Source organism: Ciconia boyciana, chromosome 3 (assembly GCF_034638445.1).
Source record: "Ciconia boyciana chromosome 3, ASM3463844v1, whole genome shotgun sequence".
Lineage (NCBI taxonomy): Eukaryota > Metazoa > Chordata > Aves > Ciconiiformes > Ciconiidae > Ciconia > Ciconia boyciana.
Window position 1 is genome coordinate 42,576,143 of NC_132936.1, and position 26,209 is coordinate 42,602,351.

At 38.4% G+C, this 26,209-nt stretch overlaps 1 protein-coding gene across 10 annotated transcripts in view; it reads right to left on the bottom strand.

The window, feature by feature from the left end:
• The window catches only part of MAP3K7 (mitogen-activated protein kinase kinase kinase 7), a 49,930-nt gene extending 24,062 nt beyond the window's left edge, over positions 1–25,868 (bottom strand). For 3 of the 10 annotated variants that reach the window (XM_072855495.1, XM_072855493.1, XM_072855492.1), the window contains exons 1-11: positions 25,159–25,868; positions 12,823–12,933; positions 11,141–11,206; positions 10,181–10,226; positions 9,370–9,508; positions 8,146–8,270; positions 5,918–5,998; positions 4,523–4,651; positions 2,244–2,374; positions 1,751–1,832; positions 410–561 (exon numbers count right to left, since the gene is read on the bottom strand). In XM_072855495.1, coding sequence (XP_072711596.1) covers positions 410–561; positions 1,751–1,832; positions 2,244–2,374; positions 4,523–4,651; positions 5,918–5,998; positions 8,146–8,270; positions 9,370–9,508; positions 10,181–10,226; positions 11,141–11,206; positions 12,823–12,933; positions 25,159–25,248 — 1,152 coding nt within the window. In that variant the 5' untranslated portion in view covers positions 25,249–25,868. Of the gene's footprint in view, positions 1–409; positions 562–1,750; positions 1,833–2,243; positions 2,375–3,564; positions 3,717–4,522; positions 4,652–5,917; positions 5,999–8,145; positions 8,271–9,369; positions 9,529–10,180; positions 10,227–11,140; positions 11,207–12,817; positions 12,934–25,158 lie in introns of those variants that run through there. The other 7 variants (XM_072855497.1, XM_072855494.1, XM_072855496.1 and 4 more) reach the window with 6 other exon arrangements.
• Positions 25,869–26,209: the final 341 nt, after the last annotated feature.

The following is a 26,209-nucleotide window of genomic DNA, read 5'->3' on the forward strand; positions in this document are numbered from 1 at the left end:
AGGCCAATATTGTTGCAAGAGAATCTTTGTATTTTTTCATCCTACTTGAAATAAAACATAGTATTTTCAAAATTCACATAAATGTTTAATCCTTTCATGTCATACTAATATTTCTGTTAATTAAGGCAGCGATTTTCAAATATAATTTTTTTTTAACCTAATGAATCCCTTTAAATAAAATGAACTACTTTTTGACTTCACTGGAGATCTTATTAGAGCCTTCCAGTTTACCTTTTTGGAATAATTCAATATTTTTCCATCCCCTTTCATGTTCTTTTCCTATAACTAACTGGTTCCAATTTTGTACTATTTTTGAAAGAAGACACTAATGTTTCATAGCAGTTACAACACTTTTGTCCATCTTTGTCCATTTCATTGTTATCGTACAAAACTGCATGCGTTGGCTTACCGGCTGCTTGGCTGTGTTTTTCATTTGCTGCGCCAATTTTGACTCTAAACGTTTAATAGTGTCATTGGTAGAAGCTCCTTGGAAGTCGCTTGGTTCCATGTTAGCATCACTCTTGTTACTTGTGTTTGTAGAAGTGATGTCCATGAATGAACCTAGAAATCAGTAACAGGGAAAAACATTTGAGAATTTCCATTAAAAATACTAAAGCACATCTCTTCACTTGAGCATTCTTCAGAAACCTAACTTCGCTTTAAAGCAACACTTTTGAAAACTTTTAATGAAAGGCAAGCTGCAAGATTGCAACAGATCCACTAATGTAAAAAGTAAAAGGAATGAAAAAGAATACACGACTAAGTACTATGAAGACGTTCTGAAGTCAATCTTTAGCTTGCTCTGAAACTGTTGGGGTAGATGTTATATTAACACCACAACCAGCAACCTCATTCACAATTAGTGACAAATTCCATCATTAACCATAGAGGAGCACAAATGCCTGAAAAATAACAGACAATATACATTCACAGTTTAAAGAGATAAATCATATCTTAAAATCATGTGCTGAGGGGCGGAGAACAGCTAGTAAAGTCAGTACAATGCTACAGCTGGAAAGATTTTTTAATATACAGGTCACTAAGTTGCAAAGTAGCCAAGGAAACTTTATCCAAAATAACAGCAATTTATTTGGAGATAGAAAACAAACTAACCAAGCAGTGGAAGGAGAAGACACTTAAGATTAAAAACAACTGAGTTGGGAAAACTGTACTCTAAAAAATGAGAAGACTGAATGATCTTAATTTTCTATTATCAAAAGGATTTCTCTGAGGGCAAGACTACCTGAAAGCCTAGCCCACATTTTGTTCCATTCACCTTTCTAGTGATTTCTTTGCACTTAATTTAAATTACCGTATTTACTGCATCTGAACATAAAACAATTGCAAGTTTAAATTGTGGAGATCATAACTGAAAGCAGGTGCAGCTTTCAAGAATAATAAAAAATTTAAAAATGCTAACTCCTAAACTTTACATGAGTCAAAGAGTGTCAGTTGCTAGCAACCTTCATGGGGAAAAAAGGAAGAGACCTTGAACATGGATATTCAGAGACAGCTTTTATTATATGCTTGTTCTCCATTAAAGGAACACTTCAGCAAAACTATTTGGCTGAGAACACTAAATATGATGTGGTATGAGGTCTTAACAAAAATATGGATTCCTGCCAATACTTAAGATTTTGGAAAGGTTACCTTTCCAAATTTGAGTTCAAAATAAATATGAAGATGTGCTTTATAATCCATCTGCATCATTTCATGTTGCTGTTCTTTTCTCTTATTTATACAAGTGTACCTGTACTAGTGGCAGAGTTGCTTTGGCCTTCATCTGAATACTGGCAAGGATACTGCAGAGGTTCATCAGCTCCTGGAAAGTACTGTGAAAAACAGCAGTGATTTATACAAAAGTAATTAACAATTGTTTTAAAATTATTTGAATAGTACCTCATAAAATCATTTATAAATATAAATTATATATTATGTTTATAATAATTTATTTAGAAGAGAAAGAAATGCAATTATTTTTAGTAATACATTGAAATACATCTACAAATATTTTTATTAATTTCCCCAAATCTGTTATGAGTTAGTATACCTCTCCCATAAGGAGAAGAATGATTTCCCTTCTCTGCTGTAATAATTTGGTAACTTTTATCAAAAAGAGAGAGAAGGAGAGATAAAACATGCAAGCCTGCCTTAGCATGTGATAAAAGGCATACCTTTTATAATTCAATTTTCCAACTTAATAGGTTAAGAAATGATTAAGATACTAAAATAAATTTTTATACCCGCATCAAGTGTGTCATTATTTTAACAATTTCCTCCATGGATGGTCGTTGTGAGGGATCCTTGGACCAACAACGGGTCATTAAACTCTCAATTGGTTTAGGTAAGTTTTTGATCAGTGGTGGCCGAGTACCTATAATTGAAATTAGAAAAAAACCTTAATTTCTTAAACAGATGATAAGACGACTGACAGTGACTGATCTCTCTCCAGTATTTTGCTAAATAAATACAGGAAAACATATAGTTAATTGTAGCCTAAAAGAACTGGCCTGTACTTAATTTTCTCTCTTACAAACAAAAAACTGGCAAAAAGTTCCTTTGTACTACATACAAGTTACAATTACATACAAACAAGTAGAAAGAAAATTAAACTTTTCCTTCAGTAGTGGTTTGAATAAATTCACTGACTGACCAAATACAAATATTACAATGGTTAATGAATATGTTACCACTTTCTGAAGAATAAAGCTCTAGACCAAACTAGAGCATATAGGAAGCAAGCAGTAACAGTCTTTGGTTCCTAATGCTGTATTCACAAGAAAGGAGGAAAAAAAAAAAAAAAAAAAAGGAAAAAAAGTATTTTTGAGGGCTGATTTTGCTCTTAAGAACTTCCTGAAAAATTACTAAGCACTGGAATTACCAATTTCGGGTAACTTTTTCATGGTCCATACACATTTTTAATTACGTATTTGACTTTAACTGTTATATAACTATTCAGCTGGTTTTTGGTTCAAGTTTCTACTCTTTTTACTACTTCAACAATGAGTACAATTAATGGACATCCAGTTGTGTTTAATACATGAGATGTAGTGACATTTTGCATAGAAAGCAGCAAGTATTTAAAAATGTATTAACCATAACAAGTAATATATGAAGTAAGAGTACCACAATGGTTTCAAGTGAGATGAAGTGCACTAACACTTCCTTCCTAAGAAGGAAAAGGTGGGGGGTGGGGGGGAGGGGAAGAAAAGAAAAAAAGAGAGAGAGAGAAAAAGGAAAAAAAGGGGAAGGGTTTTTTTAAAACAAAAGTAGGGACAGCTAGGGAATTTGTCTTCCCCTAAAAGATACTCCTGCACCTTACTGAGGCTGATTTATGACACATTTACGCTTACTTTTACAGTTAATGCTTTCATGCAAGGCACTCATCACTCCTCATCTCAATGACTCGTGTCCTTGAAAAACCGAAATGGAGAATCTCCTTCTTCATTCAAAAATGCCATTTGCAAACATCTATCTTTGTGCATTATTATGACTATAATGCTCATCCACCCTGTCACTGTCTGCCCCTTTCTCTTCTTCATTGAACAGGATGCCTGTGCTCACCTTAAGCTTCTAGCATTTAGTACTGAAGCAATGACACTCAGGCAGAGTACCGGCCTTCATTGCTTGTTTGTTAATTACATCTTCCAAACAAGTTCATGCTTTCTTTGATGTTGTCTTTCACAAATGGCAGAAACTCTTTGCAGACATTCACTGAACTACTTCACTATCATTACTTTATTCTTCTTAAAACTCTGCTTTGCCATGGTACCTAAAAACACACTGTTAAAAAAGTTACACCACTAGCATGAAGATACTACAGTCTATTATTCTGACCAATGTTGTACCACTGCTTTCTTTTGTCCCTTTGAATTCAATCATTGTCTCCTGTTTATATTCTATACCTAGCACAGTACCGTCCTGCTCCATGACTGCAGGTACCCAGATATAAAGGTAAAACAATACAAACAGCAGAACAAAAAACCCCCAAACAAACAAAACAAACAAACAAACCAGATGAGAAACAAAGTAACATTTTTAATGCCTAATGGTCCTGCAGGAGTTTGACAGTTTCTAGCATTTCTAAAGACAGGTCAAGTTACTTAAACTCACACATTTACTGTAGATGCCCAATTAAAAAAAAAAAAAAAAAAGACAACTTGGCTAATAAAATCATCATTCATCCAGACAGACAGGTTGTGGGTTATTTCTGTAGCACACGATTCAGATCACTTTTAAAATGGAGTATCATAACAAAAAGAATATGGCTCTTTTCCCTTGTTTGTTCATACGCTAGTTACACATAGTAGGAAATGCAAGCACTGTAGCATCCAAATAACACAAAACCCACACTGACACAAAAGTGGCAGTGTCTAACTATTAAGTCTTTATGACAAAAATGCATATTTAATGAAGCATAAAATGGAAAAATTAGTAATTTAAAGGTGCACAGTTAAGAGTGGTTAGCAAATTTATAGGTCAAGTACACAACTTCAAATGCAATAAAGTATTTTCAACTCACCATTGTGAACTGCCCACATTATGCGGAAAGCTGGACCACCAATCTCATCAAATGGTTTCCTACGGGTGATTACCTCCCAGAGAATAATACCCCAACTGAAAACATCACATTTCTCACTGTAATTGCTACCTGGAAGAAAGCCATCAATATTATTTGTCTCTTTTCTATATAACACATTAAAAAGAAGTACAGTTTGAGCTGATAAATAGCTTTATATGCTTCTTTTCACTTCACATTTGTTTTGCTGAGAAAAAACAGTTTTCTAAAGCTGGCTGATTCATGCTAACTTAAGTCTGAAATCATTTGACAGTAGGATCGTTAAGAATGCCTCTCTCTGGAAATCAATCCTTTTCACTTGGAGTCATCCTGAAATGATAAAATGCATCAGTTTTCTTATATAATATAAAACGCAATTTATTAAGTTTCAAAGATCGCTTGCATTCAGGATTTAACTGACTATGCTTGCTTCCTCTAAATATTCTTCTTCAACTCACTTCTTCCATGTTAGTCACAATATGCCAGCCAATAACATCTCTGTCATATCCATTGCTCTTTATTAATTATAGGTCTTTAGCAGAACTAGTAAGTTACCATATGAACAAATCAGCAGATTCCTCAATTCCTCATCGTCTTATTTCCTCCGTTTATTATTCTCACTCTTTTTGTCATGTCATTACTTAATTAAAGTTCTTTGACCATAAGTTCAATATTTGTAAGGCTCCTGTTAAAGGTGCAGAAGACATGTAGGTGATATAGAATAATGAATAAAAATGTTCATAGATTGCAAAGAAAGAATGTATGCTCTGTAACCATAACTCATGCCAATACTAAAAAGAAATGTGAATGGCTAATGACATGATAATAAATGTGTGAAGATAAATGATAGAGATTTGCTCATCTGTCTTCAAACAACAATCAAAATTAGCATCAGTGGCCAAGGGATTTTTTTGTTAACATGTAATCAGAAAGCATCACCAAATCATTTCATAAACAATGGAATTAAAGAAGCTTAGTTTCATGTGGATATCCATCATATAGCATTCAGTTACAACAGGCTCCACTCTGCCTATGAGCCATCTTCCTCTGCCCCCATACCTCTGACAAACTGTGCAAGGAAAGCAGCATTTTCTCAGGCCAGTTCTTGCAGACCAGCCAGTCTGCAATGCAGACAGGAGAGACAGGCTGCAGCATGAACCACAAGTGAAGGCACTAATTTGGACTTATCCCAGCTACTGATTTTACAAAACTCTTTAAGAACTTGGCATCTCCAAAACTCTTTACACCTGTACCAAAGTAGCTGAATGTGGCTAATGAGTTCAGAAGTTACTGAAGGGGAATAGCAAAGTCAGCTTTATCAGTCAGCTTTTTTTTCAAAGGTGCTGGAAAAGAAGGTACCTGTTAATGATGGCAGATTGCTAAGGAAAGCAAAACAGTCCCTCTCGTCTATGCAGCCACAGCACTTCTGTGAAACACAGCCTATGACAGGGAAGTAGTGTTATTCTCCTGTTTGAGCAAGGAAATTCTATTTTGTGGCTGAGAAGTCTTGGACCAATTCTGAAAACAGAGTCCAAAAAAAGTGAGAGAGTATTCTGTATTTTTCATTATGTAACAGACCAAGGTAGGATAACAGATAGACACAATTGTTCCTCAATTTATCCAATTATCCCAAAGCAATTTTAAAATTGTTTCTTCTACAGTGAGTTCTGAGATTAGAGCACTTGCTCTCTATCACTTTTTCCTGATCTAAATGACATTGTTTTCATTTAGATTGTTTGATCTGTACAAGGCTTTAGGTGCCCTAATATTTAAAATGGAGGGAAAATCTTAATATTAGGGCAGTTACTTCAATGAGCACTCTGCCATCTACAACAGATACTTCTTGTGCCTTTACTGTTCTTATCTAAAAACACTAATACTAGAACAGTACTAAAATATTAGCATTTATCCCACTGTTGAATTCTGATGCAGTAGCATAAGCAAACAAATTTTTAACAATTTTGACATTTGACATGATAATTTTAGTAGTTTAATGACTGTTTCAAGAGTAACTTGATATGCTGCATCATAAAAGCCACTAGATTCCTTTTTTTCCCTGATACTTTTATAAAGATTTGTGCCATTATCAGTAAATGCTTTCAGATAAAAGTACATAAAACCAACTGTAAACTGAAGGCTTCTGCTGCTGTCCAACAATAAATGTGCAATACAAGATTTCTTTGTTCTGCCTTGCTGAATTCATAACACCAGAGGAATTAGGATATGCACTGTAAATCCCTCCTACAATACACTTATTTCAAAATCTGGTTTAGATTAAGATTTTTCACTCAAAAAATATCTAGCTTTAACACGGATTGTCCAATTGATTATTTCTGAAAGAAAAAAATTATGTCTTATTTATACAATTTAATTTAATAGTAAACAAATGTTAAGAAAAGAAGCATCTCTATCTAGAGTTAAAGAAATACAGTAGGTGCCTCAATATAAAGTGACATAATGGAAAATTTTTAGGCACCAGAATTAAACAGATCACCGTTGGGTGGGTCCTCTAAGCAATATGTGGGAGAAAAAGGTACCTTCAAAACAAAAGCTCCAAAGGTGGTGTTCAGGAGGAAACACCTCCTAAAAACATATGTGGACATATATAATTTGCTGCTCCTCTCTGGAATAAGGACAGTAAAATAAAAGAGGCCACTTGGATCCAGAATCTGGGAAACCACTGCTGCACATAGGCACTTGCCAAATATATCAAAACCAGGACACTTGCTTCCTAAAGCAGGAAGATGACTTCTCCAGACCTCTCTGCTAATTGCAATGATAATTTATGGTACTGACTGGCTAAAAGGTGTTTAATTTGCGATCTAATATTGACTGGATTATTTCTCTGATAATCATGCAGCAATTATACCTATCTAATTATCAAGTGTCATCAGTCTTCCCCAGCTACACTCAAAGAAATAGCTTGTTTTCCTACTTAACTAAATTAACTGCTAATAACAAGTTCCTCACTATGTAGGAAAGAAGTACATCAAATCTCTAGATTACACAAAAAGCAGACAAAGATGGTGTTACAAGAAAGTGAGGGATTGAAAATGAAGGCAATTATGTTCAATTTAGAGACACTAACAGGGAAATTCTAAAGATAAAAGCTGATCAGAATAGGGAGTGAAAGTAATGACAGTATATTTAAATGTCAGAAGAGTTTGAAATGACTTAAGAATCTTGGAAACAGCACAAACCTGGGTAAATAGCCCTCTGGCTGTGTTTTACTTGCTTACAAAATAAGAAACAGCAGCTGTCTAAAGGTACTTCTTATGTAAATCTCAGCAATGACACAAATAAAGGTTCCACATCTTCATGTAATTAACTAATATTAACATGATAGAGTCAATTCAGTGCTGCTCTTCAAAACTCTGCATAATTATTTGGCAATATACAATCATACAGATTTTTAAATAAACATTAGACTTCTGTTTCTGCCAAGACTCTTTCAGCTGTTACCTCAAATTTAGTACACTGATTGAAATAAAGTAAGCTTACACGATGCTCTTTTTCCTATACCAAATTCATTCACAGTTGCATCCCTATAAAGAACACATAATATTGACACTGTCAATTATTGTTACCTTCAAAAACTTCAGGTGCCATCCAAGCAGCACTTCCCTTATTGTTGGTCATGTGTGTTTGAATATCACAGGCTGTACCAAAATCACAGATTTTTAGAACTGTCCCCCCAGCTACCAAGAGCAAACTGTCAAAGAAAAAAAAACGAAATTATCATTATAATGTTGCTGAATATTTAAGACTTTGCTTCTCAGTGCTTTAGTCTTATAATTTGAGAAATAAGTAGGTCACTTGTGCCTAAGCTGAACATAGATAATATTTTAAAATAATCACATATTTTAAAATAATCAAATATATATTGTAATTTATTAATATTTCTACATGCTAGATTTTAAATAAATACCTTTAGCTATAGTAAACCACTAAGCATATATAGACAAAATTAGTCTTTCTGATGCCAGAGGCTGAAAAACAAGTGCTGTAACAATTTTACCAAAAGAAGAATGATCAAGACTCCCATTAATGTCAGTCAACGTAGCTATTTATTTAAATGAAAGCACTTGAAGTTACACGTTAACAGCTCTCCAAATCAAAACTGGGGATACAAGAAAGAATTCAAGATTTAAAGTGTGGCTTCACATTATAACTTTATCTGGTAATAACTGCAGGCTACCACCAAAAGGGGGTTATCCTGCTGATCCCTAAATCTCTGTTTCCACCTAATCTGTAGAGCCAGATCTGAAGCTGTAAAATAAGTCAGATCAACAAACTGACTGGGCAGAAAACTATTCATTTTTGTTTCACTGGAAAGTGATGGGAGATTCTGGCAGGGATGGTAGAACAGGCAGAAGGAGAGGATAGAGGAGGATGGCCATGTGGGGAAAGAGCTCTAATATATCAGGTTAAATATGACGTTAAAACCCAGCAACCAAACAACCCCCCCACCTAACGTTCTTTTATTGAACACCACAGCCCGTTGTAAAACTGGGTCATTTGAAATGCCTCTGATTAGAAGCCCTATCCCTATCAAAATCCTCTTCCATGATGCAGGGCAGGAGCAGGATGTTTTTCCACTTTAACAGAAAGTAACCGAGTACAGTTCACTTCCTGTACCATGCACCATCATTCTGTAAATGGAGTTTCAAATGCACAGCTTTCATTTAGAATATAGTACATTCAGTAAAGTTAGTATCAATTAAAGGTATTTCTTTCAAATGCAATTAATTATTATAAATTATCTTAAATTCCAATTGTAAGAAAATACGAAATATGAGCCATAAACCTACTTCGGTGGCTTCAGGTCTCTGTGGATTAGAGCCTTTGGTTTCATACTGTGGAGATATGCCACTCCTTGGGAACACTGTAAACACCAACTCATGGCATGTGCAGCAGTATAATGAGGCAGAGGTTCAGCACCATGCAGCACTGCAAAACAAAGGCACAAACTAAAAAGAACTTTATTGCATATTACAACAGATACAATGGAGTTAACAACATACCAGTCAGAAAGCTCTATGGAATCTAAGTAATTATCAATGCCTCATCACTGCAACTGAAAATATCCTTCTGCAGACTGTTAAAATAATGGAAATGTCAAAATATTTGCCATTTTTAGTATGTTCTTCATAATTTTTGATGTTAAAATTCAGTATGAAAGGCATTGCTTGTTCTCAGCTATCCCTGGTAAAGTGTATGTTAAACAAATGCTCAGGGAATTTGCAAGTTAAGGAAGAATCTTTTCAGATGTTCCACTGGAAAACCGTAAAGGACTTGTATAAAATATAACAAACTGATATCAAGAAACAAACCAGTGGACTGAAAAGTGTTCTTTAAAAGCATACTCCTTTCTCCTTAAAATTATTTTAAGAATTTCAAAGAACCACACAATGGTTGGTGTTGGAAGGGACCTCTGGAGGTCCACCAAGCAGGGTCAAGCAGGCCACCCAGAGCCAGTTGCCCAGGACTGTGTCCAGGTGGCTTCTGAGTATCTCCAAGGATGGAGACGTATGTAATGAAACAACTTTATATTTTAGATCATGTTTGCCCTAACACGAGCACTTCCACTCCAGGAAGACACTATGTTGAAATGATACTCACCATTGTACAGAGAACCTCCTTCAGCATACTCCATAACAAGACACACCTTTGGGGGGGGAGGGGACAAAAAATAGGGATGTTTTAAATGTAGGGGCCGTAAACAGCTTTTGTAAACTGAAAGGAAAGTTCTTTGAGAGGAACTGCAAAGTCGCCATACCTAAGCTAATGGAAAATTTATCTATGAGGTGAAGAGTCAGTTTGAATGGTACATATTTACATTAAAGAAACAGAAATCAGTTTTATACTTAGTTCCCACTGTAAGTTAGGAAAGAAGAGAATGACCTCCCCCCTCCAATCTTGAAAAACAAATGCTGTCTTCAAACTGCAAGTCATTTGCCTTTACTTTTTTTTCGCGGCTTACAAAAAATTTTAAATACCACGTCAAAAGAATTTCACTAGTACTAAGGAAAAAGGGATGCAGCATTATTTTAACCAATTAAATAGCCTATACTAAAATTAAGTAAGGATACATCTGTCCTGTCACAGTACTTGCTTTTCTGCTTTAAGAATTTGTGGGACTGTTTGCAGCTGTGGCAGAAAGAAAGCAAATCCTGAAAACTGCATATATGAGAATAGGAACTGATTTACAAGCTGTGAATCATGTGTTGCTAATGTATTTTCTTTTTGGTATTGCTGATTTGCAATAGGACTGTAGTACGAATGACACTACATACGTAATACACCAGATGCCGTTCTGACAAACCGAAGTATAATCGGTGTTTAGAAACAGCATTTGGGGTTTTCTTGAAAGAATTTGTTTTTCATAGCAGGGGAAAGAAAAAACAAAAAACCTGAAAATATCAACCAACCTACATATCTGTGTATTTCCTTATTACGGCTAACATATACAAAATATATATAAAATATACATTTTTGTATATAAAATACACATTTTGTGCATTGATGCTTGCATATGTTAAGCTAGTCACCTTTTGGCATACTGACAAAGCTGTGACTTACTGGGTTTAGACAGGCTCCATATAACTTGACAATATTGGGATGGTTTACTCGTGACAGTTGTCGAAGCTGCAATACAAATCACACTTCATTTCAAACCATGGGGAAAAAAGGATAATGCTTTATTTTCACATCTACAATCCATACACCAAAACAGCAATTACCGTTTTATATATCTGCGTAACCCTAGATGGTGATTTTAGGAATTACAAGACTAATATCCCTGTTTGCATTTTAATTTATGTAATTAGGTTTGTATCTAACTGGAAGTGTATTTAAAAGAAATTTAAAAGAACTTAAATTTAAAGAAAGTATTTTTTTCATGGTGTAGTAAAATCACTCAAGTCATAAGCACTATAGGTTCAGTGCTCTTCCTGAAGCCTCCAATTCTGGAATCCTGATTGTCTGACTTCATAAACAATCTGAATCATATTTGCTTTATTCACAATATAGAAAATTACGGTTCTTAAAACAAGCCCAAACACCCCCCCCCCCCCCAAATAAGCCAGCCAGTTTAATATTAATGTGACATATTTCCAAGAATCTACTGCTGCTTGTACTAATTGATGATCAGACTACTTTGCACTGAATTTTTCTTTACCAGTAGGTAGTAGAAGAGAAGGAAAAAAGTATTTTTTTTTCTTTACACAGACTTCTGTGGCAGCTTATGATGTTCATCGTCTAGGGAGCTAATGTTATTTTTTTGTGTACACTTCAGAAGTTCTAAAAAACCAGAATGGAGTATCACAACTGATGCTTGCACTGTGTAGGGCTTCCTGAATCCCACTAATTACTGAAGTATTTCTGGGCTTATCTTCTCAGATCTCTTTCAAACACAAAAATGCTAAGAGACTGATTAGATCTACTCAGTATTAAATTAGACTCAGATTAATAACATTTAAAACTTTCCATGGTAATGAACGACATATAAATATTTACACAGAGAGGCCTATTACAAATATGCTTCCTTTAACCCTTCAGTGTGTTACGTTTTAGTTCCAAAATTAAGAGATTTTTAAAAACATATTTTGTATATCTTGAACATCCTGAATTCTTACTGACTAAATACTAAGCAGTACATCACAATATATCTCATTTAAACTACATAGCTAACTTTTGATTCTAGAAAACATTACGTATCTTGGGAAGTTTATCCGCATATCTGAACTACTCAAGATCTTTCTGAAAAAGTAGACACTGAATGGAAAGAGTGATTGCCCTTAAATGAGTTACATATATTAATAAACTTATATGTAAGAAAAAATAATGAAATTATTAGAACTGCTGAACAAACTAAGAAACAGTTTCAAATATGGACCTGATTGTAGGAAGAACCTACGCTGTAGCCCCTGGAAGTGTTAATCGGCTCCAGGATTTCAGTGCGTGTTTCAGCTGCACCCTGACTCCACACTGGGACAGAATCCAGGCACTGGCATTTCCTCAACCTGCGTGTCCTCCTCTCTACCCCCTTTCCTTCCAGTTTTTATGGGAAGCGAACAAAAGGAGCTGCAATGTGCTCTGACAGGTGTCCTGTTCTGCATGACAAGGGGTTCAGGCCTCTACTGGGTACCACAGGCTGCATTTACCTTGTAATACAGACATAGCTTTTAGTACGCTAAATACACCCATGAATTTAAGAAAACAAGCTCTACCAAACCCCACGTTTTCCAGCAAACTTACTGTACCTCTACGATGAAGGCTTTTCTTTCAGATTCACTTTCTATTTGTTTAATGGCTACATCTTTAGCTCGCCATTTTGCCTTGCAGACCACACCAAAGGCTCCTCTTCCAACAACCTAGAACAAAGTAATATGAAACACTTGAGTTAAAACTTGAAATGGTTTTCTTTGCTGCACAGGACTTCACAAACAGAAAAGAAATTTATCTTAGAAAACTGAAGACACACAGATTGTGTTTTGCAGCAGCAATTTAGTATTATGCCATCAAAGCATAACTGGAGCTTAGTTAAGCTTCCTCCAGAGATCATTTACAGAAGAAATAGGAAAACACACATACAAAACATTTTATTATTAACATGCAGTAACAGTATTCCAGAAAAAACATGATCTTCATTATTTCAAACAAGATCTGTTCAGAAGAAAATTAGGGGGATGACGGTAAATTTATTTTTATAGATTTGACCAGTGAAATTATATCTATCTGCTGTATTCATTTATGCTTGCTAGCAGTAGGAATTCAAAATTCTGAAATTTAAATGCATATGCAAACAATTGTACAGGACTATGCTGAAGTCTGGATGAGGTGTTCAATGTGCTCATAATTATGCTTCCATTTTCTCACAGATGCCTCAGAAGCCTAAGACCAGTAAATTCTCCTGAGAGTTGTCCAAATAAGCACAGTGTCTGTATAAACTATGCTTTCTCTATTTTTGTTGATGTCTGCTTTCTAGTTTATTTGGAATTAATATTGCCTAAAAAGATAGCAAACCAGACAAGAGTCATAACTCTTCACTGTAACTTCACAGAAACAGTAGTAGCAGCTTCTGCATACTATATTATTCAAGAATCCTTTAACATTTGCTGTGAAGAAGCGCTAACACCACCACTATTTGGAGTAGTTCTTTGAAACCAAGCACAACAATGAAAGCAGGATAGAGAGAAGTGTCCTTTTTCTATGAGGACACTTTCAGTTACAGGTGAGTTACAAACTACGGTAAATTGAAAGTTCACTTCTTTTAATTGTGTTCTTCAGGAGAAAAATGGCAGCATACAGAAATAACAACAAAACATGCATATGCAATGTAAAGTTGAAACTACACTGTCACCAAAACAGCGACTCTAACTGCTACAGGAAAGCACAGACAAGCAAGTTGTTACACATATGCCCAAAAGAAAGGTGGAGAGGAGGAGGAAACGGAAGGCATACAAAGGTGCAGAAGAAGCTAAGGGAGAAGAGCTCCTCCAACTCCAAAAAATGCAAGGCAGGGCAGATGAGAAGGATGGTGGGGAAAGAAATGGACAAAGGGCTAGGTGAGCTGGTCTCAGATTCTGTATTTGGCCCTAGCAGCCTTTCTTCACCGTTGGTTTTAACAGCATTCTGTGTTTGTGTTCCTAGTCCTTGATTTCAAGTAATATCATATGTATCCTGAGGAACAAAGCAGACACTTCTAATGAAATAAACACTTTTTTGGGAGGTGAACAAGAAAAGAAGGGAAAGGAAGAGGAGTAGGGAGAGGGTGGAGTGGAAGCATTTACAAATGTGATTACCATAGCAGTTTATTATGACAAAATTTAATTTTACTGTCTTCCTTAAATGGGTAATGCACACACACAAATATTATTTTAGATGGAAAACCACACTTCCCAAAATTACAAAGCTCTTCACTAGAAAGTCACAGTTATTTATGACTTTATCCAATAAAAAAGTGAGAAGATTGGGGGGGGGGGGGGGGGGGGGGGGAATATTCAAAATTAAAATATAGAGATGCAACATAATTAAGGGACCCACAAAATGTTCAAACATAATATTGCATCCCTATTATAAACAGTACACTGATTCTTATAGGTTCACTAGTGAATTAACTCCTTAACAGGATGGTTTCTTAAAAGAAAAGTGTGATTTGTAGGAGATCAGTGAATAATCACACATTCCCAATGCTGAAACAATGCAAACTGCCTGATGCCTCAGTGCTCATTCTTTGAGGAAATAACATTTAATAATTTTACCTCTTTTTTTTGAGGTGCCCCCCAATATAGTAATAATCCGGAATGTAAAATAACAGTGCTGATCCAGAGAAGACAACTTGGTAGCCAGGAATGTACACGCATCAGATTGTACTTGTCAAGGCTCCATGTCAAAGCAAACTGACTACCATGTATGTAAAACCATGCTCGGGTTAGGTTCTCGCTACATGCTTTCCTAATAAATAAATAGTGAAGCTGATTTCCCCTGAGAACAGGGTAGATAATGCTGCAGGTGCATAGCTCAAGACATGCTAAACTTTCATGCTGAATATGAGAATGTCTGCAATCAAGGGCCCAATTTGAGAAGAGGAAAAATATAAATTTAAAAAATAATCAAGATTTTGCATTAAGAAAGATGAGAAAAGGGTAAGTGTGCTCAATATTTTTTTATCCATCTCACATATGGATATGAGAGACAGCTGCCCAGGAATGGTGATCAATGGCATTTTTCCTCTTCTGGTTTCCTTAATATTCACAAAGAAGTATTTTTCTCTTTTACATTACAGCATGCACTTAGCCTTTCAGGATCTCCTGGCTTCTCACCCTCCACAACAGTGGTTCATAGACTGAGTCTACCACAAGATATCCACAGCAGATCCACAGAATGTGCCCCATTCTGCCCCATGTAAAAAGGGGCCTGTTGATTGTAACCTCCTCCCCCAGCTACAGTATAGGGCCTTGACTCTTCTCTTGATATAACACACACCAACTATTTTCTTGCAGTACACAACTCAGATTGGAAACACCAACCCATATGAATGATAGTCAAGCAGCCTACAAAAATAGTACACATAAACAAACTGGAAACAGTGAGTCACCTGAAGACCTAAAAGTCCAAATAGTCTCCCTTGGTATTTCCTCTTCTCTCTCAGACCGTGTTTTGAATGAAACTGCCCAATTTCTTGGGGTTGGCGCACGCCCCCACCTTCTTCTACTGGCACGAGAGAGCTGACCACTACAATCCCTCTACCCACCTCGCACAGTGCATGAGCAGACCTACAGTTTAAGAAAAATCTAATCAGTCTGCGTGTGTGCCGTAAGTCTGCATCTCACAGAAGTGCTGATTTACTGAGCACACAGAAATCATCCGCTGTGTAAGCACATGTAACTCAGATAGCAGCCTGCTCACACCTGAGAAGTACTAAGGACAGACAGTTAACGAAACAAAGATGCCACAGAGCAACTTGGGCAGGACGAACTGCACTGGCAGCGGCAATTCAAGGTCTGCTGCTCCCCTACGACATGGAAGAACCCAAACTGCTCAAGTAACTGTGAAGAACTCTTCCCTCCGCGTAGGGAAAAGGAGTTGTGCATATAATGATTTCTCCTAGCTGTATACAATTGGCCTTATGGCACAAAGCTGAGTGAGACTCCTTTTAGAAGGCTCCTTTTCTCAATGTACCTTTTCTCACACTCATTCATGGTTTTTGACTACGGCTCTGTTAAATTTAATTCGGTGACACGGAAAAAAATTGCTATTTGAGAACAATGCATGTATGTCAGTTATAAGATTGGTCTCAGATACACCTGATAAAGTTTAATGAAGCAATTTGACTTCTTTTTTTTTTTTTTTAAACTTAGCCTGAATCATTTACAACAGTTTGTGATGGATCAGGCTTACTTTTTTTGGCTAGTCATATCTTTCCTTGCTGAAAAGACTTGTATTTGTCCATATGTACGAGTATATTATATGTATTACGTATATAATTTTAGTATTATGACTATGTAACATTTATTACATATATTTTTATATATTAAGTATATTTTCCACATGTATGTAAAAATAAAATTACACGTATAACAAAAAAAAGAAAGCCCAAGTATCTCTTGCATTTGATTCTACATAGTTAAATTCAGCCCATAAGCCAATACAATTACATATTGTTCCCCTGAAGATAAATGCATGACTATTTGCAAGTTTAATACCAAGAACTGATACATGTATTTCCAGTTCACAGACTAGAGAAACCATTATTTTTCAATTTTGCTGTATTTTTAAATAACAGTTCTATTCAATGAAGAAACTAAGATAAATGAGTGTATCACCCAATGTCATGTTTTACATTGTGCCATGAATGTCACAATACTTGGGCTCTAGTCGAAAAGTGGAATAAATTCTAAGAACCAGATGCACTTTATGAAGTCCTGCTGATGACTGGGGGGGGTGGGGGGGGGTGGGGGGTGGTGAAATCAGTGTCAGGCACCAACAGAAGAGCTTACCAGGCAATCTAAATCTTAATTACATAATAGAAAGCTGTGAGACCCTCACATATATAAATTTTATGGTTGGTGAGAAGAGTTTGGTAAATGCCTACGCAGTCAAGGTTTCATAACAATTTATCAGTGACTTGGTGCCTGCTTAGGCAGAGGGTTGAACTTGAGAAGAGGACACGAATGCACTGAATATTTACCTAGGATACAGGGAAAACAGAGAAGAGCTGATCCTCCATTAAAGCAGCTCAGCCTCTTGGACAGCCTACGAAAGGAGCAACCATCAGAAGCAATGACGGATCTGATACAAACTTGAAGTTTACCATATGTGAAAGCCCAGTATGTCTTTCCTACTTAATCTGGAAAAAGTGTCTTACTCATTGTAAAAACATCCTTTATAATTGACAGAACAGAGCTTGTGGTGGATTCCACTTATATTTTGTTTTCTTCCTTTAAGTTTTCACTGAACTTATTCTTTAAAGGAGTAAGTCTTAGAATTTTTCAGAGCAGTCTAAACACTACGTAGTTTCCTTCAACACCGTGCACTGGAACTAAGTAACTTAATAGCACAGGAGGGAGGCACTGCCTGAACTTTAGTTTCTTCACGCTCATTCCTTCTTGTCCCCTGCTGTTGGTGCCACACCATATGTTTGGGCAGTAGTGCATATTCTGAATTATATGAAGCACAGTTAATGGAATTATTGACACAACAAATCAATAAACAGAAGTTGATCTGTAGCACTGTGTATGTTTGGAAAATGATCTAAAAATAAACGCATTCTTTTGGTAAAAGATTTTATCCCTCTAAATATCTTCTAGGAGAAAAAAGGAAAATATAGGGCAGATGACAGGTTTAGAAATAGAACACCAGTGCTTCTACTTTTCCACAGAACAGAATTAAGTTTGTCAAGAACCACTCGGTTAGTACAGGACACAGACACATTTTAAACTGGCAGAAATGCTTAAAGAGCTTTAAAGATTGAAAATTATATACAAATTTATTCCTCTCCCTATAAAATTCATACCAGTAAAAAGTTATGTTTTACTGTGCGACAAAGTGACATGGTGAAAGAGAGTGCCCTTTGCATGTTTTCCAGATAATGTATTTGGAGTCTTATTTAAAGAATATGAACCATACAAGATCCCTGGAACAAACATTACCTCTGCCTCTGTGTACAAATAGTATCAAATGCTGTACATAAACAAAGATACATGATACTGACTTGTAAGTATGTAGACTATACTGACTGGTAAGTATGTAGACTAGAAATCATGCAGGAAATAGAGACTGCAGATATGTTAAGCCCTCAAGGATGTATTTTGTTCTAAGTGATGTGACCAGTAATTCCCCCCTGCCCCCCGTAAAACAAGAAAAATGCATCTCTGTTTATTCAGATGCACCCTATTCCCCTATCAAATGTCAAAACTCTGGAAGAATTAATTTCAACTTTGCACTAACTGCACAGGTTTTCTACTCACTCAAAAATATAAAGATACAAAGTTTTCACCTCTACCCATGAAATTTCCATGTTAGTTAGCTCTGCATGCTGGATACCTAGTGCTTTTCTTTCTAAAAAAACCTTGCTGGATATATAAGACAACAATAAAATATAATAGCTCCCTGGTTAGCGGATGTAGTATTCTTTGGAGAATTGTCTTCATAATTTGCAGCATCTACATGACATGTTTGTTTACAATTTTGGAAAGCAAGATAAGCAGTTAAAAAAAAAAACCAACACAAACCCAACAAAACCCACGCTTCCAAACAGACAGCAGCCTCTAAATTATCTTTAATATCTATGTCCCTTTGGTTACTGGTATATTTGCAAATGAAAGGTTTATGCAAACTGAACTTTTGGATCTCTCAAGCTTCAAACACAATGCAAGAGGAGGGGAAAAAGAAAAAATGTTCTACAATGCTTTGTAAAAACAGAAACACACTTTTAAATGTAGTTGCTTCTATTGTTTCTATCTACCCAAGTTCCAGCAGTACCAATAAAGCATACTAATATTTTCAGTTTTTTACACATCTGCCCATATGACACATAGAAAGCACACAGATTAAAAAAAATGAAGTGCCAAAAGAAGCCATGAACAACAGTTTACAGCCCTTAAAAATATATGCCTACATTTTCTATCTTTCATTCAACCAGCCTCAAGTTCCAACTTTGGTTCCTCTGTGTGTGCTATGCTTTATTAAGCAGGTTGAAGCAAATCGGCCCCATGCCACAAATGACTGCGGCCAATATCCTGGCAGCACTTTTGGGAAGGAGTTCAGATCTGCCAATTCTTACAGCTACTTTCTTTGACTGGTTAAGTTTATTTGTACTAGTGCTCAACCCAAGTCTAAATGTTGCTTTCCCTTTCTGGCATTCATACAGCAATGAAAAAACCCAAACCCAAAACCACACCCTGCGCCCCCCAAAAAAACGTCGTAAGCAATCCCACTAATTTTAAGTGAACTAAGTAATTTAGTTTAGATTTAGTTTCCAAGTTTCAACTTGAAAGTTCTGCAAAACACTGTAGGAAAAAAATACTTCTTAATTAAAAAATTAGTTATAAAAAAATCAACTCTTATTCTTAATAAATATATATAACTTCTGTTTGCCACAAACTAATACAGTTGGTCCATATTTAAGGCATCATCTGTTAGAGCTGCACAACACTGTACAGTTATTATTTAGTGACTCGACTATCTGAATTTAGTTCTGTTTTAAGAAATCATTCTCTTTTCAACTTCTTCAGAACATGTTTATGGAGTAAACAAAGTATCAAAGTACCATCATATATGTTCCTAAAATTATGGGTGTTTTCAGAAATTCTTCCTTTGCTCTAAACACACAACCAACCCTCTTTGCATTTCGATAGCTCAGTCACTCTAAGAAATGTGTGCATCTCAAGCAAAGATAACAGTTTATCAGGTTATACTTTCATTCCAGCTTTTTACATACTGAAAGCCTTTTACACATCTGTCTCAAGAACGGAACTCATTTTAATTACCAGTAATTTAAAAGCTTTAACAAAACACTTGTCTGATGTTCTAGTATGAATCACTTTATTCTGTTACAGCAGCCCAAACAGGAGATTCTAGTTTTAGACACAAAATTCTGGGTAATAAGGCACTTGGGGTGAAGGACTCCAACATGAGTTGGGCTTGCTGGGCTGGCACAGTCTAAAATTACTGGTCTTTGAAAAACAAATATCACTCTGCAGTCAGTAAAATACCGCTAGAATCTACTGGGTGGGATAAAAAAGGGACATGTGCAGCTTGTTCTGTTTTAGTTTTTTTCTTAGGGAAAGGCCTTTCCCCTTCCCCCCAATTTCTGATAGCAGTTACACTGTCACTCAGTTGTGACCTCAGCTGCTGCATTAGACATGGAACTTCATTGTTATCTCATAAATATGCATCTTGCTTTCATCACTGGAGTAGAAGAGCCTGTGAAGTTTCTTTCCCACGCATTCTTTATGAGAGTAAGATATAAGGTTATTTTACAGGACACAAATTGATTCATTGAATAAATCTGCATCTATAGAAATAAATGTAAAGTCTTACATTAACAGTTTAACTAGCTTATTAGCCATCTTCTAACACTGCACACTAAATTTCCTCCACATGAAATTGATGTTGTGTAACTTCTTCTATAAATTCACACTCCAGCTGACACTTCAGCTATTTTCTTATGTAGATGAATGAAGACAATCTTCCACTGGTATAACTAACAAAAAAATTTAAATAGTTATCTGAATTAAACCAGAAATGTATTTAGAGTAAAATCACAGAAAATTCTGGCGTATGTTTCCACCATGTACTAATTTTTTGCCTTTGATTCTGGATGCCCAACTTTGCACCTTGAAGGCTTAGTTTCTGAAAAAGGCTGAGAAATTGTAGACGTGACTGACTTCAAATGGATTCCTAACTACCACCCTTAGCCCTTGAGAACCAAGCCTTTCGTATTCATGTCAGATATCCAATAATATTGTTCAGATCTGAAATCACACCTGCAGTTCTCGTTCAAACTTCTTCCGATTTTGCAGATTGGTTTTCTACAACTGGACACAATCCCCCAGGACGTAAAAACAACGGAGGTAGTAACAACTCCATGTTCAGCAGCAGCTTACACAAATCCACTTTACCTTGTAGTGTAACGGACATAATCGGTCACTGCGTCTCATTAATTTTTTAGAAGTTAACTACTGTAAAGGGGCGCAAAACCCAGTTGCCTCGCTGTATTCCTCATTCTCTTGTCTCTGAACTCCTCTGCTCCATAATTGCAAGGAACACATGCAGTTCTCAGCACACTTCTCAGACAGTTAATGAAATTATTCAACTGTTTCAAAAATGTCTAAGGTAGGTGAACATGCCGTAAATTGCATCTCCTTAGTTGCTGGCACCTTAAGTATGTTTTCTAAAATAAATATTTAGAAAGCTTACCTGTTCACCTTAAAGAAAACATTACCCTAAATCCCCTTCGAATTAACTACTGTTGCTCAAATAGATTGTTGAAAATAAACTTCAGTGTACACTACAATATACCAGCAGAGCGTTAAACAACAGTTTTCAAATAATTTACACTTTCAGACTGTTCAAAAGTAACTTGCAACTACACAAATATGGCAATGGTTTTCAACCTGGCTACATGAGACAGTGACTGGGCAGGGCCACAGCATACATGACCAGACATGCATCTTTTGGCTGTGCGATCCAAGGCATACACACATCATGTGATGAAGAGGTCCGCGTTTTGGTCATGTATGGCACTGTTATCGAGTTACATGACGGAGGAAGGGCTGTGGGATTTTCAGGAAAGAGTGGCAGGGAGCAGGTTGCCAAAACAATTCAAAACCAAAGTCTGTTCATTGCTTAGATGTGAAAACTCCTCTGGGAAGAAGAGACAACAGTACTTAGGCTAGATTTAAATATGAGATTTTAAAATGGGGCTATTAGGCTTTTATTGTTAACTTGATTTCAGTTATACTAAGTTTTCAGATAAATTATGTAGTTTTATTTATTCAGTTTCTAATGATTTGTCTATCTAATACCTGAAAACTTCAGAGAGGACATTCTCACAGCCAAAAATTTGCATGGTAAAGTAGGGAACATTTCTGTTGAACCCAAGTTTTACATTGTTTTTCTCCTTCTAGTTTTGAAGATGCTCCCACTGTGCCACATCAACTTTGATTTGACTCCAACTCATTCATAATAATTATCTCAATATTTTACTTCAATCTCAGCACTTTAAATAATGAAAAGGCAACTTGGAGTTGGAGATATGTTTGACTGGTGGGCAGTAATGCTACAGTACAGTTAGTCATGCGCAGGGTAGCTGCAACAAAATACGGTATATTCTTGATATTATCCAGTAGAGTTCAGCCAAATCTAAATGAAAACGCAGTTATAGATCTCACATTTATTAGCAAGGACTCAGGGCCTGCAAGTATTCCAGAACTTCAATATCTATTAATAAACCAGTGGCAGAGTGGGACTGCTATCTGCTGACAAGACAGCCTTGATAATACAACAGCAAAGCTATGATTATACAAGCATTCATTTGAGTTCCAGTGTAGATCTGTTGTCACTCCATTTTGAAACATCTAAAGTTTGCCAAGCATATTAAAATCTGACCATTTTGAGTCCTTACTGCCATTTAAAAATCCTTGAAAACTTCCAAGCCTGAAGTGAGAGCACAGAAAATTCTCAGTATTGATGTACGTTTTGTTACGACTGCAAAGTTGACTATTTGCACTGAGACTGCATCATGAGTAAGACAGTCAACACCCACAGTTGAGAAAAGCAAGGTCTAAGTATGGTCTCTAATCCACCTGTTTTATTGTAAAGTAGATCTTATTTCTTCCTCTGTGCAATGACGTTTAGACTGTGTTCAGCACTATGGTATCCCCATTGTCAACAAGAATTTCTGGTAGGACAGGTACACAGAGCGTAACTCAAAATGCTACAGCAGCTATTGTCACATTTTCTCATGGAGAGGACACTGTATCAGAGCTCCCCTGCTTGTATCACATGAGTTTGGTCATCTCCAATAGAGATACTGCTTTGAGGATAATGCAACAGTCACATTAAATAAAGCACAAATTACTGCTTAGGCATTGTCTCCGCATACATTTTTGTGCGTATAGTCCTGTCTCAGCGGGTGCTAGGCAGGTAGGTAGGACACAGACAAGATCCGAACACTAAACCTTAGAATGATAAATTCTAGTTATACCAATTACACGCTATGCAGCTCCACATTTCCTACATGTAAAATAGCAATTGTGCTTGCTAACAGCCTTCCCAAGGGTGTCGTGAGGATTAAAGATTTGTATAGCATTTTACTCATTCAAAGTGCTATGTGTAACATACTAGATGTGCTACTCCCTTCTCTGAGCCATCACAGGACACCTTTTTATGATGGATAAATTCCTATCAACTTTATTTTCTTCTTTGGGTGAGAAAAGCCATTTCTCCCAAAGCATGTGATTTGATCCCTGTTCATTACTAAGTGTTGCAAAAACATCAGCATATTATCAAATGCAAAAATATTTTCAGTTCCCAAACACCATAAAATTTTCTCACTTCAGAACAGTTAAATGCACAAAGGGAAGAGGAACGATTAGACTTACAGAGGCAAAAATCTTCATGATTGCCGTATTCATGGCAGAAAGGGGAAAAGGCAAGCTTTTGGAAGACATTATCTTCTCAGAATTTCCAGTGTCTGCTACAGTGAAAGCCAAAGTTATCACAAAACTACTTGAATACAGCTGAAAGTGCCCAGGTGTTCTATGAAAATGTTGCAGATTTTATGTTCTGTGACCTCTCCCAGGCCACGCAAGCCCAGCATAATAATTATGAACAAACCAGTATCTAGCAAACCACTTTAAAAACGTGAGATGCTGGTTGTCATATCTATAAAATACAAAACTAAATTCACTTCCACATAAACTTTTTAAGAAAAAGAGGGTAATTGTTACTGAAAGACAAAGATGCTAAATCTACAAATAAAAGCACTAAGACTGTTTCAGCAGTCTTGGGTGTCTGTTAGGTCCAAGCTGGCCTCATCAAATTCAGTATGGATCTGCATGAAGCAACTTCATTCCTGTAGAGATGTTAGCCGGGGAGGAAGAAAAAAATCCAACCTCAATATTTTTGTGTGATTCTGAGAGTTAAACATTGTGGTATATACATACTACTGAGCCCTTTAGTAAAGCATGTAAGCTATCCTAGACCACACTCATCCTACTTTCCCAGGAAATCCAGACAGACAAAAGGTACATATGAAATGCTGTACTTTATCCATCCCATCCTAGCCTCAAAGAATTTAAGGCAATAATTTTACTAGGAAACTTTCTACAGAAGAAGAAGAAGAAATACTTGCTTCCAACTATGTTATACAGTAACTGAATCTCACTTCCTGGGTAACATGCATAGGTCGCAAATGAAACGTTACAGATCCATGAGTGCAACATCACTAGTCTATGTTAAGAAAAAATAATTAAAAAAAAATCTGTACATCCTTACAGCTAACAGAGCTGTAAATTTAGCAAATAATTAACACCGGTATGATGATTATATATACAATAGTTCAGTTAGGTGGCAGAAGGAGAAAGCAGGGGCATACAGAAATAGAGATCCAAAAGAAATATCAGAATTAACAGTTCCCTCTTGTGACAGCGTTTGACAACTGTGTTTGCCACCCATACTAAAGTGGGGGGCAAAATGGGCGACGAAACTTTAAAAAAGTCCTGAATAAAGCTATTCTGCCTAAATAAACCACCACAATACAGCACCCAGCACCAGGGTTGGTACAAGTAAACTGGCACCTCCGCTCCCAGCCATACCGCCTTTGTTCGCCGATGCCAACCTCTGCAGCATCCAGAGGAGAAGGAAACCGCACTGGGGGGGAGTGGGGGTGTCCCGGCAGCCCCGCGCACCCAGGAAGCCCCCGCGGCCTTTTCCGCCAGCGGGGGGACGGCGCCGTGGGGGGGGCGGCCTTGGGGGCTGCGCGGGGCCAGGCGCCGCGGCGGGGGCCAGGCTGGCCCCTCCGGCCCGCCAGCAGGCCGCGCCCGGGGAGCGAGGGGTGCGTGTGGGGAGGCGGCGGAGCCCTCACTCACCTCTTCCACCTCGATCTCTTTGTAGTCGATTTCTTCGAAGTTGAGGACCGGGGGGGTTTCAATCATTTCAGCGGAGGCGGCAGCGGACATCCCTCCTCTTTCACCTGGGGGAGGAGAGGCGGAGAGGCCAGGGCAGGCCGCGGGCGGAGGGCTCGGCGCCGGGCAGCCGAAGGCCTAGGCCGGGGCTACGCGGGGCGCGGCGGCGGCTCCTGCCCTCCGCGCGGGCGCCGGTCGGGGAGGGCCTGGCCGAGGCGCCGCCTGGGCCGCCGCGCAGGGCGAGGCCGCATCCGCGGCGGCCGCGGGCCTCAGTGGCGGCGGGCGGAGGCCCCGCCGGTGGCGGCGCCGCTCCGCATCCCGCGCCCTCCCGCACCCCCGCGGAACGCCGCGCCGGCTGCCCTAGGCCGCGGCCTCTGCGGAGCCTGGCAGCCGCCTCAGCCGCGCGTCCCCGGCGGAGAGAAGGGGGCGGCCCCGAGGCCGAAGCTGTCCGCCTCCGCCAGCCCCGGCGGCAGCAGCGGCGGGGAGAGGGGGCCGCGGCGGGGGTGGGGGAGCCGCTCAGAGCCGCGCCGCGGCCGCCGCCGCTGACATCAGAGCCGCTTCCTGAGGCGGAGGAGGGAGCGCCGAGGGGGGAGGCGGGAAGGGGAACCGCGCCGGCAGCGGCTGCTCCTCAGGCAGCGGCAGCGGCGGCGGCGGGGCCACGGCCTGGCGGCGGCGACCCCGCCCCCGCCGCGCCCCGCCCAGCGCCGCCCCGCCCCGCCGCCGCCTCCGCCAGGGGGAGCAGCCGCGGCCCGGCCTCGCTTCCTCTTCCTGCCGCCTCCGCTGGCGCCGCAGGGGCGGGCCCGGGGCCGCTGGCCGGAGCCGCTGGAGGAGCGCGGTCAGCGGCGGGCGGCGCTGGCTGCCCCCGAGGCAGGAAGGACGTCGCCGTCTTGGCGGCGGGGCTGAGCTGGGGCTGGAGGGGCAGGGGCGAGCGGGCCTTTCTGGGCTGCAGGCAGCTGCCAGGCGCAGCGCAGCCCGGGGCCCCGCCCGCTGCCAGCGGCCGCACGGGGCCTCTGCT